The following is a 19,027-nucleotide window of genomic DNA, read 5'->3' on the forward strand; positions in this document are numbered from 1 at the left end:
CAGATATTACAGAGTTCCCACATACTCCCCTCTTCCCACTCCTCTGACCATAGTTTTTCCCACCAACATCTTGCATTGGTGTGGTTCATTTGTTACAAGTGATGAACCAATATTGAAACATTATTATTAACTAAAGTTCATAATTTACATTAGAGTTCGCTCTTTGTGTTGTACAGTTCTGTGGGTTTTGACAAGTGCGTAATGTCATGTATCCACCATTGCAGTATCATATAGAATAGTTTTGATGAATAGTTGGAGCACAGGGGATTTTTGGTGCAGTGCAGTCCTTCCCTACCCCAGAACCTCTAGCAAACCACTGCTTCCATGGCTTTATCTTTTCCAGAATGTCATGTAGTTGGAATTATAGAGTATGTAGCCTTTTCAGATTGTCTTCTCTTAGTAATATGCATTTGAGGTTCCTCCATGTCTTTTCAAGGTTTGATAGTTCATTTCTTTTTAGTACTGAATAATATTCCTTTGTCTGGATGGACAACAGTTTATTTATCCATACACTAACCAAAGGACATTTTGCTTGCTTCCAAGTGTTGGCAATTATGAATAAAGCTGCTATACATGTCTGTATAGAGGTTTTTGTGTGGACATAAGTTTTCAACATGTTTGGGTAAATACCAAGGAGCATGATTGCTGGATCATATAGTAAGAGTATGATTGGTTTTGTAAGAAAGTGCCAAACTGTCCTCCAAATTGGCTGTACCATTTTGTATTCCCATCAGTGATGAACAAGAGCTCTAGTTGCTCTCCAGCCTTCCTAACATTTGGTGTTGTCAGTTGTTTAGATTTTAGCCATCCTAGTAGTACATGGTAATATTTCATTATTGTTTTAATTTGTAATTCCTTAATTATATTTGATGTGGAGCATCTTTTCATATGCTTATTTGCCATCCATATGTCTTTTTTTGTGAAGTGTCCAGATCCTTTGCCCATTTTTAAATTGGATTGGTTGTTTTCTTACTGTTGAGTTTTAAGGATTCTTTGTATATTTTAGGTACAAGTCTTTTATCCTACATATTTTGCAAATATTTCCCCCAATCTGTGATTTCTCTTTTCATTCTTTTAACAATGTCCTTCACAAAGCTTTTTTTTTGTGTGTGTGTGTGGTACGCGGGCCTCTCACCATTGTGGCCTCTCCCGTTGTGGAGCACAGCCTCCGGACGCGCAGGCTCAGCGGCCATGGCTCACGGGCCCAGCCATTCCACGGCACGTGGGATCTTCCTGGACCGGGGCACGAACCCGTGTCCCCTGCATCGGCAGGTGGACTCTCAACCGCTGCGCCACCAGGGAAGCTCCCAAAGCATAATTTTTTTAAATAAAGTATAATTCTTTTTTTACAGCTAAATAATATTCCATTGTATGGATATACTAGATTTTCTTTATGCATTTACTAGTTGATGGACACTTGGGTTGTTCCCTTTTGGCTATTATAAATAGTGCTACTATGAATATTTGTGTACAAAATTTTGTTTGGACATAACATTTTTCATTTCTCTTGGATAGATATCTAGGAGTGGAATTGCTGGATCATATGGCTACTCTATGTTTAGCTTTTTGAGGAACTGCCAAACTGTTTTCCATAGAAACTGCCTGACTTCTCCAAAGCAACTGCACCACTTTACATTCCCACTAGCAATGTAGGAGGGGTTCCATTTTCTCCATATCCTCGCCAACACTTGTTATTGTCAGTCTTTTTGATTACAGCCATAGTAGTGGGTATGAAGTAGTATCTCTTTGTGTTTTGATTTGCATTTCCCTAATGACTCGATGCTGAGCATATTTTCATGTACTTCTTGGCCATTTGCATACCTTCTTTTCCTCTTCACTTTGATATTCTCTTCCATGAGAATTTCACTGATTCCACTGATACCTTCATACAGGTGATTTTCAAATATTAACTTTCACATCTGAGCTTTCTCCTGAGACTGTCTCGGATTCCCATCTGCTTACTAGAGATTAATGTCCTGATTGAATCTCAGAATTAGTATATCCCAACTGAAACTCATCAGCTTTCCTCCCAAGCTATTTATTCTTTCTGTGTTTCTAATTCTGTTATTTATACCATTATTCTTCTAATCACCCGAACTTGAAACTTGTCATCATATCTGGATGTAAGAGAAATGGGATAGGGAAGAGTCAATTCATTACCAAGTTCTATGTTACTTTCATAATGTTTTGCATCTGTTTTCTCTTTATTCTCTCCTTCTTGATCTCTAACCTCTTTTGACTTTCTCAGTCTCTTATTCTCCTGGTTCTCTTACATCTGATTATTTTATCTCAGGTTATTTTTACCTTAAATGTTATTTTTACCTTAAATGATCTGCCCGTTTCTTGACCATCTTCTGTGATCATTATAAATCTTCTGCCTTGGTTATTTTTATGTAATCCCAAGATGTGAACTATCATTTACACACTTATAACTAACTCCCAAATATATATTTCTAGCTCTGAAATATCTTGAGAACTTCAGACACATGTATCCAACCATCTGCAGGACATCTCTATTTCACGGACTTCTCAAACTCAGAATAGTAATCCTTTGGTATCCACGGGGGATTGGTTCCTGCACTCCCGTGGATACCAAAATCTGAGGATGCTGAAGTACCTTATATAAAATGACACAGTATTTGCGTATAACCTACGCACATCCTCCTGTGTACTTTAAGTAATCTCTAGATTACTTATAATACCTAATACATTGTAAACGCTATGTAAATACTTGTAAATACCATGTAAATGCTATGTAAATGTTTACCGAAGCATGGAAAATTCAAGTTTTGCTTTGGGGAACTTTCTGAAATTTATTTTTCAAATATTGTTGACACGTACTTTGTTGAATCCATGGATGTGGAACCTGTGGCTCTGCCAGCTGTCTGGTTAAACTGAACTAGTCCCATCCCAGCTGCCCCCAAACTTGCTCTGCCTCTCAGTCGATGGCAATGCCATTGATCTGGGTTCCTTAGGATAGAAATCTGGCCATCATTCCTTTTCTCCCCCTCTCCCCAAAAGCCACACATTTACCAAATCTATTCTATTGGAAAATTGCCCTGAATCCGCTGTTTGTACCCCAATGCTGCTTCTTCGTTCTAGCTTTTATCGGCTCTCATGTAGACGGTTTCAGTGACCTGTAATCTGATCTCTCACCACGCTCCACAACTCCTTCCACCAACGCGAAGTTATTTTCCAAACTGAAAATTTAGTCATGGCCATTTCACTGCAAAGAACAAACAGAAACAAGAACACCAATAGTAACAACAAAATAAAAACATGAAAATATTTAGAGTCGCCCTGGTGGCTCCTCACTCTCCTAAAGCAGATAGTTCAAGCTCCTCAGCCTGGCATATTGATGTGCTTCCTGCCTACTTCTTTAGCTTCATTTCTCATGATGCCCCACCCCCATCTTATCTCAGGCTCCAGCAATATTCTTCTGGGATGTTTAACAAGTTCCCTCTGCTCAGATTCTTCTTCCTGCCTTGTCTGCCTTCTTCATCCTTCAAAAGCCCTGTCTGGGTGTCCCCTCTTCTGGAGAGCCCTTTCTGAGGCTTCCAGCTCTGGGATTCTTCTGGATTTCATACAATGTCATATTGCAACTCTTTTGTTTATATGTCTGTCTTCCCTACTAGGCTGTGAGCTCTGCAGGGACAGATTTTGGCTGATTTTCCAGCTATGGAGTAGGTGCTCAGTAAATATTTATTGAATGAGTGATTGAGAAGGTCCATGGGCCGAATGTGATCCTGGAAGTCTAACTCCATATGTCGAGTGTGCAATAACATGATAGCACAGGTCTCATCTTTTATTTTCTCTTAGTCAAAGAGCTCAAACCTTGCAATTTCTTGGAGGTAGGCATGATCACCTGGCTGGTATCCAGAGGGAATGCTTGATAAGAACCTGCTTCAGTGAAAGTGGACTTATGCTTTCCGGGGGTGTGTACATAAAGGAAATGCTTCTGTCTCCTCTTTGCCTGGCTCTTGGCATAACTTCTGATAGCTCCCCCATGCTAGGAGTTACTTCTGAGCCAATGAGAGATCAGATTGCATTAAGGGATTGGGCATTATATCACATGCTGTCATTGCTAGATGCCTGCAGAGTTTTGGGTTCTAAGAAGCAATTGTTGACTAGAATTTCCCCATAGAGGATGAACAACTATATGGGAGAGAGTGGGAGATTAGAACAGGTCCAAGAATCTTTAGTCCAAGGATTTTAGTGAGTTTGTGATCCCCTCTGTGCCTGCAGGATACAAGCCCTCAAGAACAGCAGTGTAATTTGCTAGAGAATAGCCCAGAGCTGCTCTAGGATCAAATTCTTCAGGTCCAGCAAATCAATTTGGTTTCCCTGGGCTTTGTGGGACTGAACTTTAAGACTGTTGCCTCTGGCAGTGACATCGCCAGAAATATCTCAGGGGACCCAGTACTCATCTGAGTAGACAAGCTTCAGGAAGTCCTGGATAAGCCTCAGGAAGTCAGGTTGTTGAGCTCAGTGTAAACTGCTGCATCAGGCTCCACACCCTTTCCCATGGAAACCTGTTCACAGGTCAGGCAGAGGTCAGTAGGGAGAAGGATTGGGGCTCAGTGACCTTTCTTCAGTGGTGCTCAGCTGTGACTCCTGTGTCCCTGGAGGATTAGCACTGCCCCTGCCAGAGCAGGTTCTCTGTATGTTATGCTTTCCCGGGCTGCACCTTCAATCCCAGTTAGGCCAGTGCCCTTCCCTCTGGGCTGAGTGACTTTACCCTGACACCTTGGTGAGCCTAATGGAAACTACAGCTTAGTAGACTTTGGTTTTATGGAATGAAATTGTTATTTCTGGTCCAGAGAGACTAAGCAAAAGCTAGAATTGCAGAAATATTTTTGCAATATTGTGTAACAGTTTACAAAAATCTAACTGGTTTAACCTTCACATAACCCAGTACCTGGCACTTAGTGGACATTCACATGTTTGGCGTATGAATGAAACTGGGGGTTTATTATCCTATTTTATGGATGTGGGAACTGAGACCCAAGCAGGTGAACTGAGTTTCCTAAAATCCAAATCTCCAGTTAGTCAGTGTAGAGCCTCGCTTGAAATCAAGTTCATTTCAGGTTGACATTTACTGAGCACGTGTCACATTACAGGCATTTGCCAGTGATGGATAAACATGGTCCTTGGTTTTGAGGAGCTTTTAGGCTTGCCAGGGAGTCAGACACATAGGAAATAATTTCAACACAATGTGCTAAGTGCTATGATAGAGAACTCTGTGCAGTGTGATGGGGGTTACAGAGGAGGCACGGCTAATCCACTCTGATGAGGTCACGAAAGACTTCTTGAAGAATTGACACCTCAGTTCAGTTTTGAAGGTTCAGTAGAGGTTGGCCAAAGGTAGAAAGAACATTGTAGGCTGAGAGATCAGTTTAATGGGGGACAGAGGTGTGAGCCAGCATGGTATGTTTCTGAGATCACTGGAATGTCCATTGCTGAGGGTAAAGTGGTAGGAATGTTGACTAGAGAGGTAGGCAGGAATCAGATCATTGAGAGTGTCAACTTTGCCTCTCACGCTATTACTTCCCAACTTTGCTGACTCATTCAAATCAACTGGGGAATTTAAAAAATATAAAGATGTCCCATCTACATTCCCAGTGATCTTCTTGATCAGCTGGGTTTGACAGTCCCTTCCGGAGGCAACAGGAAGCCATTGGCAGGTTGGTAGCAGGGGAGGGACGTAGATTGTCATATTGGATCCCTCTGGTGGTGATCTACCTGGAGGCGGGAGGATTTGAGAGGGCTGCTACTGGAAGCACAGAGACCATTAGGAGTCTGTTGAATTTGTCGAAGTGAAATTTCATGGTGAATGGAATAGGGCAGTAGCAGTGGGGATAGAGAGGAAGAGGCAGATCAAATGAGATTACAAAGTCTTGGAATCCTTATGCTGTTGGGGCAAGGGTGCTGGCGAGGGAGAAAGAAGTGTCTAGTATAATTCTCCAGGTTTCTGGCATGGCTGCCTGGGTAGAGTGTGCTATTTCTGACCAAGATCAGGAGTGGAGGGTGGAGAGACAATAAGAAGCAATTGACCAGTTCAGCCTGGAACCTACTGAATTTGAGGTACTGTGAGATATCCAGATGGGAGGGCCGCTACTGTGTCCTGGAACTCAGGGCTAGAAACAGATCCGGGCCCCTCTGTATGGGGGATTTAAAACCACGTGAGTAGCAGAGATCTCTCAGGGAGACTGCATGGAGAGCACACCTTCAATTATTCTACCCCTTTCTGCCTTCAGCGGTTGTTCTCATGGGAAAGCAGAAGCTTTTTTTTTTTTTAACTGTTTCAGCAAGACAAGGCAGAGTAATGAAAATGGCATAAAAGGTAGATTTAGGGAAGCTGAGTTGAAGCCCTGCCCCTGCCACTTCACCACTCTGTGCAGAATTGAGTCTCTCTCAGCCTCTAGGTCTTCACCTATAAGACAAGAGTCGTAGGGACTTCCCTGATGGTCCAGTGGTTAAGACTCCATGCTCCCAATGCAGGGGGCCCAGGTTCGATCCCTGGTTGGGGAACTAGATCCCGCATGCCACAACGAAGATCCCGCATGCCACAATGAAGACCCAGCGCAGCCAAAAAAATAAATGAATAAATATTTTTTTAAAAAACACAAAAACCAAACAAAAAACCCCAAAACACTGCTATGCATCACATAGTTTAAAAAAAAGATAAAAGTCATAGGAATGTCTGCCTTACAGGATTATTGAGAAGGTCAACTGAGAACATGTATGTGAAAAATGCCATGTAAAGAACCATAGAGAACATTAGTCGTCCCCCCCCAAGATATTTGGACCAATGTGTAGGAATTACAGGGAGGCAGGTTTTGGCCCAATGTAAAGAAAGGAGGTCTAATGCCTTGAGCCTTTGGATGATGGGAAGAGCTTTGGGAGGTGGGAAGCTCTGAGGCTCTGGAGGTCGTTAAAGAGAAGCTGGGTTCCTAGGGCTTCCACTGAGAGTTTTGTCGCCAGGGGTGCTGTTGCTCAGATAATGTTTGAGTTACGAATATACTTCTTTACCCTTCCTCTGAAAACTTTTACACGACTTAGATTGTTTTATAATTGTAGGAGTAACACAGGTACATGGTTGCTTATATATATTTTTAAATCTCTTAAAGCCCTGGGTGTTTTGGCTCCTAAGTGGAGTCTTGGTTTATATACCCCTAATAACCAGGTAAACTGCTTTAGGTCTTATCGCATGGGGGCGTTTATAGGCATTTTTATTCTAATGCTCTTTAATGAGGGTTTGGTGGACGCGGAAGTGTGTCTGTGTAGTGTAGTTGGGCCTCCCTAACATAGACAGGGCGGGGCGAGGGGCAGAGGGAGGAGGGGGGAGGGGTGGGCATTCTGATGTCGAGACAATTCTGAATTATACGTTCCTTTTAAATGATTGATCTTTATTACTTGCAAGCAGAAATGATATTATAAGCAGCAAGCAAAATATTGCCAAGCAGAGGTCTTGATGGAGTATGCTCCAATGAATAGGTAAAGATCATTTGAAATCAGCACACTAATTATTTATATCAAATGAATGTTGTCAGAGAGCTTGGAAACAAGTTGTTCTCTGAACTGGGTTAAACATCCCCTAAGAGCTCATGTTTATACTCTTAATTTACTCAGAAACCCATTGTTGCTGTTTTTTTTAATAGATAGAGGAAAGGTAAAATATGCCAACCCATGATTAAATTATCACAAATTTAGCAGTAGTTTGACTTGAATTATAGTTTTATGTATTTATTTTATTGCCAGTCACTAGTGTAACACACATTTGCTAATGAGGCCGAATTTTCTTGGTAACTTTCTCTACACAGAGATTATTTCTCTAAATGAAAGGTCTCCACCCAAGCTGTTTGATGAGAAGTTATCTTTCTGATAGTTTAGGTGACTTCCTGGCTCTTTTAAAAACATCACCAAAGCAATTGTCCCAAATAATAGTAATTTCATACCTAGCAAATATTCTAGCTAGGAAAGTGCTACTATAAACCATATAGAGGTGAACAATTTTAAAAAGCCAAGAATGTAAGAAAATGCATTCAGTCCTAATTGTGGGTGGATCCTAATTTCATCTTTTCATTCGGCGGGGCCTTCATGATCTTTGCAAGGCCCTGGGTCAGCTTTCGATTATCCTTTTTCGTTGCACTGTAGCTATGCCAAGGGGTGGTGGAGAGAAGCTTCTAGTTGATCTTTTGAAAAAGCAAGTGTTCAAATAACCCTTGCCTCCGCCACCTCACTCCCTGCCCCCAGTGCTCATCCATGGGGACTGGTGGGCCAAGAGAGAGGGAGGAATCTGTCTATGATGGCCTGGACTTCAAATCCTGAGATGACAGGGCCAGGTGGGGCAGCAGTAGGCGTGGAAGATTGAAGAACGGAATATGGTGGGATGGAAGCTGGGAGGAAGGGAGAAAGAGAGAAAATCTATGAACAAGCCAAAGTGGGGAGCCAAGGAGTATTAGGTCACAAGCCAAACCACAAGAAGATGGGTCAGAGTTAGGGGTAACAGATACGAGGAACAGTGGAGCATAGTTCAAGTCTAAGCCAGTCAAACCCTGCTTTGGCCATGGTGACCCAGCAAGGTGTTAAGCTTTGGTCGGACCACAGATGGAAGCTGAGCAGCTCAATAACCAGGCTGTTCTGTAGGAGCCTTAGAGTTTACGTTCACTTACCCCTCATAGATACCCCTCTATACCAGTAAATTACTCCACATGACACACTGCCTGGACATTTTCTAGCAGGCTGGCTTTAGGGGGTGATGAAGTGTGTTGGAAAGAGGCCCGCCGGGAGAGGACAAAACTCAGGTTTTAGCCAGTCCTCTGCCACTAATTGGCCAGGAGACCTTAGGCGAGTCATCTAAACTTTCAGAGCCTCAGTTTCCCTGTATATAAAGTGAGGCACGAGGAGGTAGAGATGTACAGTTCATCCATCACTTGTGAGTTCTAAAGCACGGAAAACAACTCTGTGGCCTTTGGCATTCAGCTTGTTTGACTTGAGGGAAAGAAACACACCCTCAGCACTACATTTGAGCTGAACCTCTGGAAACCCCAAGAGTCAAAATTGAACTCTATATAGTCAAATCATTTCCCCAGCTTGTTTGCCAGAGCCAGGAGTGTTGAAGAAAGTCTGTGTTCTGTTGGGCTATTTAGCATTTGTGGAAATAGCACAAAGCAAGCTGCACAGAGTTCTGCAGATGCAATAGCTTATGTACTGTGTTACAGCAGAGGGCTGCTGTTTTCCAGGGACTCCGATGGGGCTGATAGCCCCCTAGTAATGCAAACACCACCAGCAAGCTGGAGCCCTTTAGTCCTTTGCCAGAATCACACATGGCTCCTTTGCTGAGGGCTGGGGTTAGATTGAGGGCCCTTTCTGAATGGCCCACCCTGTCGGTTCCACCCTTGTGAGACAAAAGACATAAGGGCTGCCAGTGGACTTTAAAATGTAAATTTAAAAATAGCCCTTAATTACAAAGAATAGCTTTAGTTATAGCTTGCTGCAGGCAGACCACACATTTCTGAATGGTTTTACAAACGAGGGAATGGTGAGTAGTTGATAAGCACCTGTGAGTTCTTCACTGGCATGCTGTCCCGCACCTAAATTGTAATACTGAAGCACCACAGTTTTCAGCCAAATCACAAGCAAAACACATTAACACAATTTGTTTCCCTTTTAATTGCACTACAAAGAGGAGTCTGTCTTTTGCCTTTTTTGACATCTCATCTTAAAAGCAAAAAGACTTGAGCTAAATCTATGTCTATACCCAATAAAGCTTGTTTTCATTTTGTTACCCAGCCAGCTAAGATTTATACATTAATTATTCAACTGATGCATCTTAAACATCCTAGTTAAAACACACACTGCTGGCCAGGCACTGTTCACCCCCCAGCACACTTTTGCTTGCCTGCAAGGAATGAATACTTGAACTGTAAATGGGTAAACTCAGACTTTCCATGTGGCGAGGTCAACAGAACTCATGGTGAACATACAAAGGATAGAAAACTAATTATTACTGAGGTTCAGGTAAGCGATTTCTTAGGCATTTTAGCTGTCATGCTGTGGAATAATTGTAAACCCACCAGGAAGGAATTGCAAACACAACCTACTTATCCCTTCCCCAGTGGCTATATCAAATCTTTTTTTTTTTCTGTTCTGTAGTTTGTGCCAACCCTCTATTTAATCATTAAAAGGAACGTTATTTTAAGTATTGCTTCCTCAATAACAGTGTTTGACTGAAATCGTACAGAATGGTGACTTTGCCCAGAGTGCGACTTCCACATTCTGGCATGATTTGAGGCAATCAGAGCTATTAGTAATGGAATACAGAGTTCCGTGGCAATTTTATTTAAAGTTTTGTTTAAGTTAATATTACATCTGACTAATGTAACCATCTGTATCCAGCCAATCCCATCAGTGACAACATAAAATCGTTAAACACCATGTCACAGGCATCAAGTGCTTTGGCTTTGGTATAATTTTATGAGCATCCCTTCTTGTACTACTTTATTACTATCACTGAGACATCAGTAACAGCAGCAAATTTTCCAGGCATACCACAGAACCCACGCTAGGTGGGTGTCCTAGCTTTGCAACTAAATTCTTGCTGCTTCTAGGTCTTGGCATGTGCTATTACCTTGTCTAGGAATGTCCTTCAAGTGTTGGTTTAAAGGCCTTCTCGAGAGGTCCCCCCTCTTCCCTCTGGTATTCTTGATCACTGTACCCATTTGTTTCCTTCATAATATTTATCACAACTTAAAATGATAACTATATATTTTTTCTTGTTAATTGTCTCTACTGCGAGACTACAAGCTAGATGAGAGCAGAGACCATGTCTATTTTTATTCACCCATATATCCCCTTGCATAACAAAGTAAGTAGGGACTGGATATTTGGGGGAGTGGACTCAACATTTTAATGAATAAACGAGACAATGTGGCAAAATTACAAGGAGGCAGGGACCCCGTACGCTGAGGACTTCCAGAACAATCTCGTGGTTGCATTCGATCCTGCGGAGACCTGTAGGACTTTACAACAGTATACTCACGGGCATACTGGACATTTCCACCTGATGATCCACAGTCATTTCACAGTCAACGTTCCAACCTTTAACTCATCAGCTTGCGTCTCAAATCTCTTTTTCCTTCTCAGCATCATAGCTTGGATAATGGCACTGTCATGCATGTCATCACCCAGGTAAAATGCTTGGCATTCATTCTCCCTCTCTCCCCTCAACCCCAGCATCCAGTCCTGTGGGTGTATCCTCCTGAATGCCACTTGGACCTGTCCTGTCCTTTCCACCTCCACTGACATGACTTTGGTTCAGGTCCTCTCTATCACTTATTTAGATGACTGCAAATGCTTCCTGGTGGGCTCGCTGCCTCCCTGGTCTTATACCCTAAAGACCACCTCCCTCCCTGCAAAGACTCAAACACTATCTTCTGTCCCTCTTTCCAGAATTCAGTAAGGACTGGCAATGTGCAGAAGTAGCTGGAGGCTTACTAAGAGATAGTAAAAGATTGCAGATATATGATTTCTTCAAGATTAATTTCCTTTTTGTTTTTCTGCTATGGTTCCAACAGAATAAGCTATTAAAATGCTTTGAGCTTCTGAACGAAAGCACAGAACTGTGCCAGCAGAACACCATAAAGGTTTCCTTTATTTTCTGCTAGCATCTATCTGTGATGGATGATATGACCGTGAATCTTCACTTAAATGTGGAATGCTGAAATAATCATAAAATCCCAGAGTGTCAGAGCTGGACAAAGGCCATCTGGGTCCTATGTCTTGAGGCTCAGGGAAGGGAAGGGCCTTATTTAAGGTCACAAAGTGAGTTAACTGCAGAATTAGGACTCAAACCCAGCTCTCTGTATTCCTCAAGTGAGCATGAGGCTTCATTTGGATGTATTATCAAAACATTTCTCAGCTCTGTGACCCACTCTCCAGACCACTGTACTGTGCTGTAACTTCTTTCATCTGAACTTTCTTTTTTTTGCTTCTCTTGTGCCTGAGTGCTAATTGGTGAGATTAGAAAGTCTGATCTGATCTTAATAAAGTGACTTATGCTTCAGTGATCATTTCCAAAGGGAATACTTGGGAGCACTAGAGGATTCTAGGAGCTTCCCTGGGTGCCTCCATGTGTATCAGTCAATGGGTCCCAAGTAAACAGGGCTCTGGGCTGCCCATCCCCATTTCATACTCCATATGAAGTTTTGTTTTCATCTGTTTTATATGGGCTACCACTACCATTGGATTGAAGTGAGTTCGCGTTGAAAAAGTTTCGAAAACTGTGCCTCAGGAATGCATTGGTGGTTTGCTCCCCCATTTGCATATTCCAATTAAGCAATATTTCTGTGGTTTTGTGTTTATTTTTGTTTTTACCTATCTCTTTACAATGATAAAGGACAGGAAAAACTCGAGGCTTGCTCATGTGGGTGTGGTAATGTGAGTATAGATTGTCTGTAACTTGTTGGTGGACCAGTGCCTGAGGCTGGGGTTTTATGATTTCTTGGCTACGTGTTAGTGTGGATGGGTCAGGTCTACCTAAAGGGTCCTGCCCTCCCTCTCAGGCCAGGGAGTACGTGGGACTCCTTGGTAGAAGATGTGTTGTCTTTAAGAATCTAGTATTTTTTTTCCAGCTTACTTGAATTCCACATCTTCAGTCTTTGTCACTGACCACTGGTAAGGCAAAGTGGAAGGTCGGACTTCTGAGAGCCAGACATTATGGTGGCATAGTAAAACACTACGTGACCATCCATGGAAGGGGGCGGTTGGTATTGAAAATTGATGACATGTATCACTGTGACAGGTCCCAGGAGATGGCCTCCCAGTTTCTGGCATGGGAGGGGATGGTGGGAAGGATGTAGGGGCTTTGGAGGAGGGACAAATGGTATGTCTCACTTAACTGCTTTCCTTTGGTGCTCAGAGATGTTGACATACTCTTGATACTTCTTGACATGATGAAAGGCAAGGCCACCCCTAACTTTGGTGGGCCTGGGGCAAGGGTGCAAAATACAGGCTCACTGCAAACTCCCCTTACTCTCCAACCTCTTGGCTCTGTCTCTTACCCTGAGGGGCCCTCCACACAGGCCTATAAACACCAACCTTGCTCCTCAAAGTGTGGACCCCAGCCCAGAGCATTAGCATTACCCAAGCACTCATTGGAACTGTCAACTCTCAGGGCCTACTCTAGGCCTACTGAACCAAGGTGTGGACCTTAATAAGATCCCAGATGATTCACAAGCACATTAAAGTTTGAGAAGTACTGAGTACTGTTGTAGCCCACATGGTCAAGCTTCATCATCACCGGGTAGAAGAGTAACAGCTGCTCAGTGGACACCCGTCGTTCACCACTCAGGCCTAGGGTTGTGTCCATCTGTGGTTTGCTCCATCCTCAGGAAAGCAAAACTAGGGCAGAGGATTGCCAGGCCATGAACACAGGCTTGGGGCACATGGGCAGGGAATTTCAAGGTCTTGGGTAGTTTGAGAGTGGCATAGAAGAGGAAAGCATAGACGTTGGGTGGGCAAGTCCCCTTGGCCCCATAGATTCCTTGCTTTATGGGCAGTGGTGAGGCTGGAGTGGGGCCAGAGCAAGGCCCTGTAAAGTGTGAGGCCTCTGGCAGGGACCTTGTTGCCCCAGTGTAAGAGCGATGCTGTTGAAGGTTTTCCTAAATGTCCATGTGGATGGGGATAGGGTGGGAGTGGTTCATGAGTCCTCAGGGTACTAAGCCGCTGCCGTGCATTGCTGGCTCTTTGTGGTGTGGGGGAGTAGTAGTGTTGGGGCCATTATTGCTTTAAAAGGGAATCAAAGCGAACTGTTCCAAGCACACTCTTGAGTAGCTAGGGAGACACATCTGTTGACTTCTCTGTCGAAGGTGTACGGTGGAGGTGCTGCCTCTAGTGCCTAATGACAATTCAATTAGACCAGCTGTCGGCCTCCAGTGGGAGCCAGTTGGATGTGGGTGTAAAGGGCTTTGAACAGCTGCCTCCACACCTAGGATACAAGCAGTTTCCTCAGTGAATTAAGAGCAGTAGCTGGTGTGGTTGGGGTGAGGTGGCCAGTGGAGGGATGAGGATGCCATTTTGTATCCACTGCCACCTAGGTGATGCCACGGTTGTGGGACAGAAGCAGGTCTGAAGTGAAGTCCATTAAATTGCTATCACACCTCAGCTTCTTCATCTGTAAAATGGGTCTAACAGTCCTTTCCCTGCCTGCCTTGCAGAGATGTTGGGTGCCTCTAGTGAGATAATGAACGCGAAAGTGATCTGTTGTCTGTCAAGTGGAGTCCACATGAAAAAATGATGGTCATCCTGGGGGCTTCCCTGGTGGCGCAGTGGTTGAGAGTCCGCCTGCCGATGCAGGGGACACGGGTTCGTGCCCCGGTTTGGGAGGGTCCCACATGCCGCGGAGTGGCTGGGCCCGTGAGCCATGGCCACTGAGCCTGCGTGTCCGGAGCCTGTGCTCCGCAATGAGAGAGGCCACAACAGTGAGAGGCCCACGTACTGCAAAGAAAAAAAAAAAAGAATGATGGTCATCCTACCATTTGCTATCTTTCCTTTGTGAGTGTGCTCTCCATTGCATATGAGTTTTAGATTTAAGTTGTGTTCCCCTTAGCAATGCACAAGGCCATCTCTGCCCCTCTGCCCAATGCCTTCCAGCCCCTTCCAGCGGTGAAGATGCCCTCCTGTGGTTCTTGTCTTTGGAGTTCCACAGGCGGGGGAGGAGGGTTTTGTATTGGCAAACATTTCTGAAAAGACAAATAATTGCCTCTGGAAAGAGAATTCTTTTCCCTTCCAAAAATTCATATTTACTGGTTTAAATTGATGTGACTTTATTTTTTGGCTAGCGCTGTACAGTATTCCACTGAGCAGTAATTATTCCTTTGCTGTTGCAGGAGTTTGCCGAGAGAAGGGAACTAAATCTAAAAGAGTGAATCCATCTGGTACGTATGTTGAAGCTCTCTCTGAGGCCACTGACACTGAAATGTTAATGCTAGATTTTTATCCACTGGTATCACTTAGACATTGATATAATGGGAGCTAGTGCCCTGGATTGCTGAATCAAAGGCTGAATTCCATTCCCTTACATGGCACTGGATGCCCTGTACAGTGGATTGATGACCTTGGCAGAGCACAGTGGTGAAATAGACCTTGCATTCCAGACCTGCCATCTGATTGTCAGACTCTAGTTGCCCCAGCCCCAATGGGTAGGTGCTAAAGGTCTCAGCCAGAAGACTCAGTGACGTTCAGTGCCTGAAGCATTAAGGACTGACCTTGGCAGGTGAGTAGTAATCCACCACCACTTCTGCCCAATAGATAACATCTGGAAGTAGTCTGATGACTCAATACTAAGTGTCCCTGGGAAGAGCCCCTGAGGCCCGTGGGTGCTAATTAGTCTGCAGTCACCCTTTTTACAGTAGGGTGTGGGTGAAGTGGGGACAAGCTCCAGGAACCCACTGAAGGCTGTCCTGCTTCGTTGGGGCTCTGACATCCAGCCTAGGCTTTGCTAGGCCTTTTTCTGGGGTGCTGGGCTCTGTCTCGCTACCTGGCTGCCAGCTAGGATCCAGTTCAAGTAAACTCTTGTGGGAGCACAGTGCTTCTACCTGCCTGATGACTAGTACTGCCACTGCTGCCCAGTCTTTCCTAACCAGATTGCCATCTGAAATAGCCAGCTTGCATTTGTCGTAGTTTTTTGATCTTTGTAAGTTGGAGCGCCGGTCAGCCCCCTTGGGGACAACTCTATGGCTCTCCCAAGTTCTGCCTCCATTTGAACTGTGCTCATTCTCCTTTTCCTGCTCTCCTGGCATTGAAATCTTTGGAGTCCCCACTATTGCTATAAAAGTTTTGCTGCAAAATATGGGCAATAGTCTATCTTATCCCATAGTCCGGTTATACATCCATGGGACACTCTGGGCATCTCACAGTTCACTTGGGGTGAACCCACTCACAGTTCTTGCCTCTTCTCTCCAGGAAGCATTAACCAAAGAAGCCACAAGGGGATCTGCCAGCCTCCTATGAAATAAAACGCTATGCGATACCAAACAGCTAACTGTCCAGATTTATTAGCAAAATCTGGCTGCCCTAGCTTTTTGACAATTTTCTCTTTCCTCTGTGCTCCAGCGTGAAATAGACTCTCCAGGGTGAATTGTCATTGGGAGGAATTTGAAACTGCCGTATGTCACCGGTGCATGTCTGAAGAGAAGGCAACAAAAGGTTTACCACCATTTCCCCCCGAAAAAACTATTAGGGAAGGTTACTGATTATTTTCCAAATACCTTCCACCTTCATCAGAGGACATTATGATCATTAAAGGGGTACTGTCATGTATCTTTTTAAAAATCGTTTTCTCTTTTTTGTTTTCTTAATAGTGACTGTGCCCGAGTCCCTCTTTACAGCCCAAAGGTGATGTTTTCTCTTTGCCCATAGAATTTCTGGCAAATGGACTCGAATTGCTATTGCTTCTGTCAGCTGGTGCCTGGGTTTATGTCAAGGTCTTTAGGAAGGCCAGACAAGTTCAGTTACACAAATCGTTGTTGACTGCTACCAACACGCTGCCCCTCTCTCCTGTACTTCTTTTTCTACCCCTGCCTCCCGCCGCTTTCCATATAGGCTTGGAGGTGTCATTTTTCTTTCACAACTCCAGGTTTTTGGTTCAAAATTATGCTACATGTACATGTTAGCAAACTTTTTGGTGACATCTGAAATCGAGTGGCATTTGATCTATACAGTAACCAGATCTCCATCATATGTAGATTATCCACAGCATATCTACTTTAAAAGTCCTTAATGACATGTATTGTGCTTAAGCCCTCAAACCAATTCATGGGGTTAAGACGGAACCGTTGTAGCATTTCTGCCTTGTGCATGTAGTGAATGTTGGTGTTTGGTCGTTTAGTTGACTCGTGGACTATCCTTTGCTGTTGTCATGGACCACCTGGACTTCTGGGCCACTCTTTTGTGTTGAAGGGAGAGGGGATGTTTTGTTTCCTCTTGTTCTGCATTTGCTTCAACACCATGAGCATCAGAGATCTATTAATTAAGAAAACTATGGCTCTGTTCTCCTGCCAGACTTCTGATTTCTCAGTGCCCAGGTGAGAAACAGAATCCTATCTGGAGTAGTCATTTGCTGCAAGCTCAGAACACATGGAGGGCCCAGGAACATACACTGCACCTTTTTTTTTTTTTTTTTTTTTGGAGTTGTTAGGCTTCCGTGAGGCTCCTCCTGCCTTCTGGCCACACTGAAGTAGTATTTTGAGAAGTGAGGTTTTCCTTTTTTTCTTTCCTCTGGAGATCTGAGATCACTGTTTGTTTGTTAGTTTGTTTAGGCTCTTTAGCTCATATATGGGGTACGTAAGCCTTGATATCGGCTGTTCTGAATAATCATGTGGAGTAGTATGCTTCAGTTGGTACATTTGTTACTTTAAGAAATCAGCGAATGGTTTGTGGTGCCTTTTAAGATTTGTTTAACACATATTTATTGAGTACCTCTTATGGGCTACGTGCTATGCTGGGTGCCAGGAATGCACAGATGAGAAGGGCGCAGTCCCTACTCTCAGGTTGTCTCATAGTCTAGTGGGAGAGAAAGACATACATCAACAAATGGCTGTAGCACCCTGAGTGGGGTAGAAAATTCCTGGTCAAGGCACTGGCACGAGCAGAGGTCGACAGCAGGGAAATACATGGGTTGTTCACCGAGCCACAAGTAATCTAGCGTAGTGGAATGAGGTGTGGATGTTGGCAGGAAGCTACTGGAGAAAAGACTGGAAGGTAAGGTAGATTTGGGTCAGATTTTGAACAGTTGAGATTTTTAGCGTTCAGAAGATGTTAGAATCCCTTGAACTCAAGATGTTGGATCAAAGTGACAGTTTGGTCGACATTCTTAGAACTTTTGTTTAGTTTAGCAGGAGGTGGAAGAGAAAGCTATTAATGCTGAAAAACTGGTCCTAGGCCCTAGGGACCATGTGAGTCAGAGGTTAGAGCATCCAGTATGGCTTAGAGCTACAGCTCTGCATCAGTCAGAGATGTATGTGATGTATCTTTAGTTTAGGGAGGGGAGAGAAGATTTGGTCTTGGAAGAAGGATTGGGAAGGAAGGATAGTAGAGCTGGATACTTTTGCACCTACTCCCCAGTCAGAAATTTATAGTTTGATTTCATTATCATCTTGAAATATTGTCATGTCCCAGAACATATGGAAGTCCATACTTAAAAGTCAGTGTGAACACCTCACATCCAATTCAGATATAAAGGACCAGTTTGGTTGATTTATGTGATTCCAGTTCACAAGCAGCCATGACATGATCAAATGACTAGGCTTGCAAGAGCAGCCAAAGATGGAGCCATTTAGGAATGCATTGGGCATGATAGGAGCTGTTGTTGACAGTACACCCTGATCCAGGCATATATAACTTACTCTCTGGTCCAAAGCTACAAGTACTATCCCTGTTCCCAACACACCCTCTTCCAAATGGGTGCCATGTTATAACAGGCAGTATGGTTGGATTGATGTGACAGTACACATAGAAACACAGCTTTCACTAGAGTTTTCTCTCTCCTGATGTTTTGGATGAGTTGGATATTTTGGGTGAGTCTCCTGACTCTTCTGGATGATGAAATGGGCTTCACCATGAGCCATCATTCATCTTGCTTCATCTCTGTGTTACTTTGCTGTGAGATGCACAGGTCTTTCCTAGGCTGCTCTGCCTTATTCGCTATTGGAGTGTAAGAGGTATTGCTCCTTTACAGAAGCACAGTACAAATTCCTCTAAACATGAGCAGAGAAACTCTCTGAGGAAGAAATATCTCTAGAACGAGGTATCAGGGTCCACTTGGGCAGGTATCCTATTGTGACAGAGATGCTCCTAGGGAGCCCTTTTCTCCTCAGCCCTTGGAGAAACATGTACTTTCATGATGATTTTATAATACAATCTCCAAGTCCTTCTGACGACTTATTCTAAGTATCCCTGATTACTTAGAATCAAAACTCTTCATTCATCCATATCTACTGTTTTTATCATTGCTTCTTTTGGAATT

At 43.7% G+C, this 19,027-nt stretch overlaps 1 protein-coding gene across 6 annotated transcripts in view; it reads left to right on the forward strand.

Moving 5' to 3' along the window:
• LOC309796051 (uncharacterized protein) overlaps positions 1–19,027 on the forward strand; it is a 93,906-nt gene that overhangs the window by 37,933 nt on the left and 36,946 nt on the right. For 5 of the 6 annotated variants that reach the window (XR_014292418.1, XR_014292419.1, XR_014292420.1 and 2 more), the window contains one exon: positions 14,892–14,939. Coding sequence is in view for 1 of the 6 variants with exons in the window: in XM_082608971.1 (XP_082465097.1) it covers positions 14,892–14,939 (48 nt within the window). In the remaining 5 variants the exon portion in view is untranslated. Of the gene's footprint in view, positions 1–14,891; positions 14,940–15,158; positions 15,262–19,027 lie in introns of those variants that run through there. The other variant, XR_014292421.1, reaches the window with a different exon arrangement.

The sequence above is a fragment of the Mesoplodon mirus genome (assembly GCF_964341445.2).
Source record: "Mesoplodon mirus genome assembly, chromosome: X".
NCBI lineage: Eukaryota > Metazoa > Chordata > Mammalia > Artiodactyla > Ziphiidae > Mesoplodon > Mesoplodon mirus.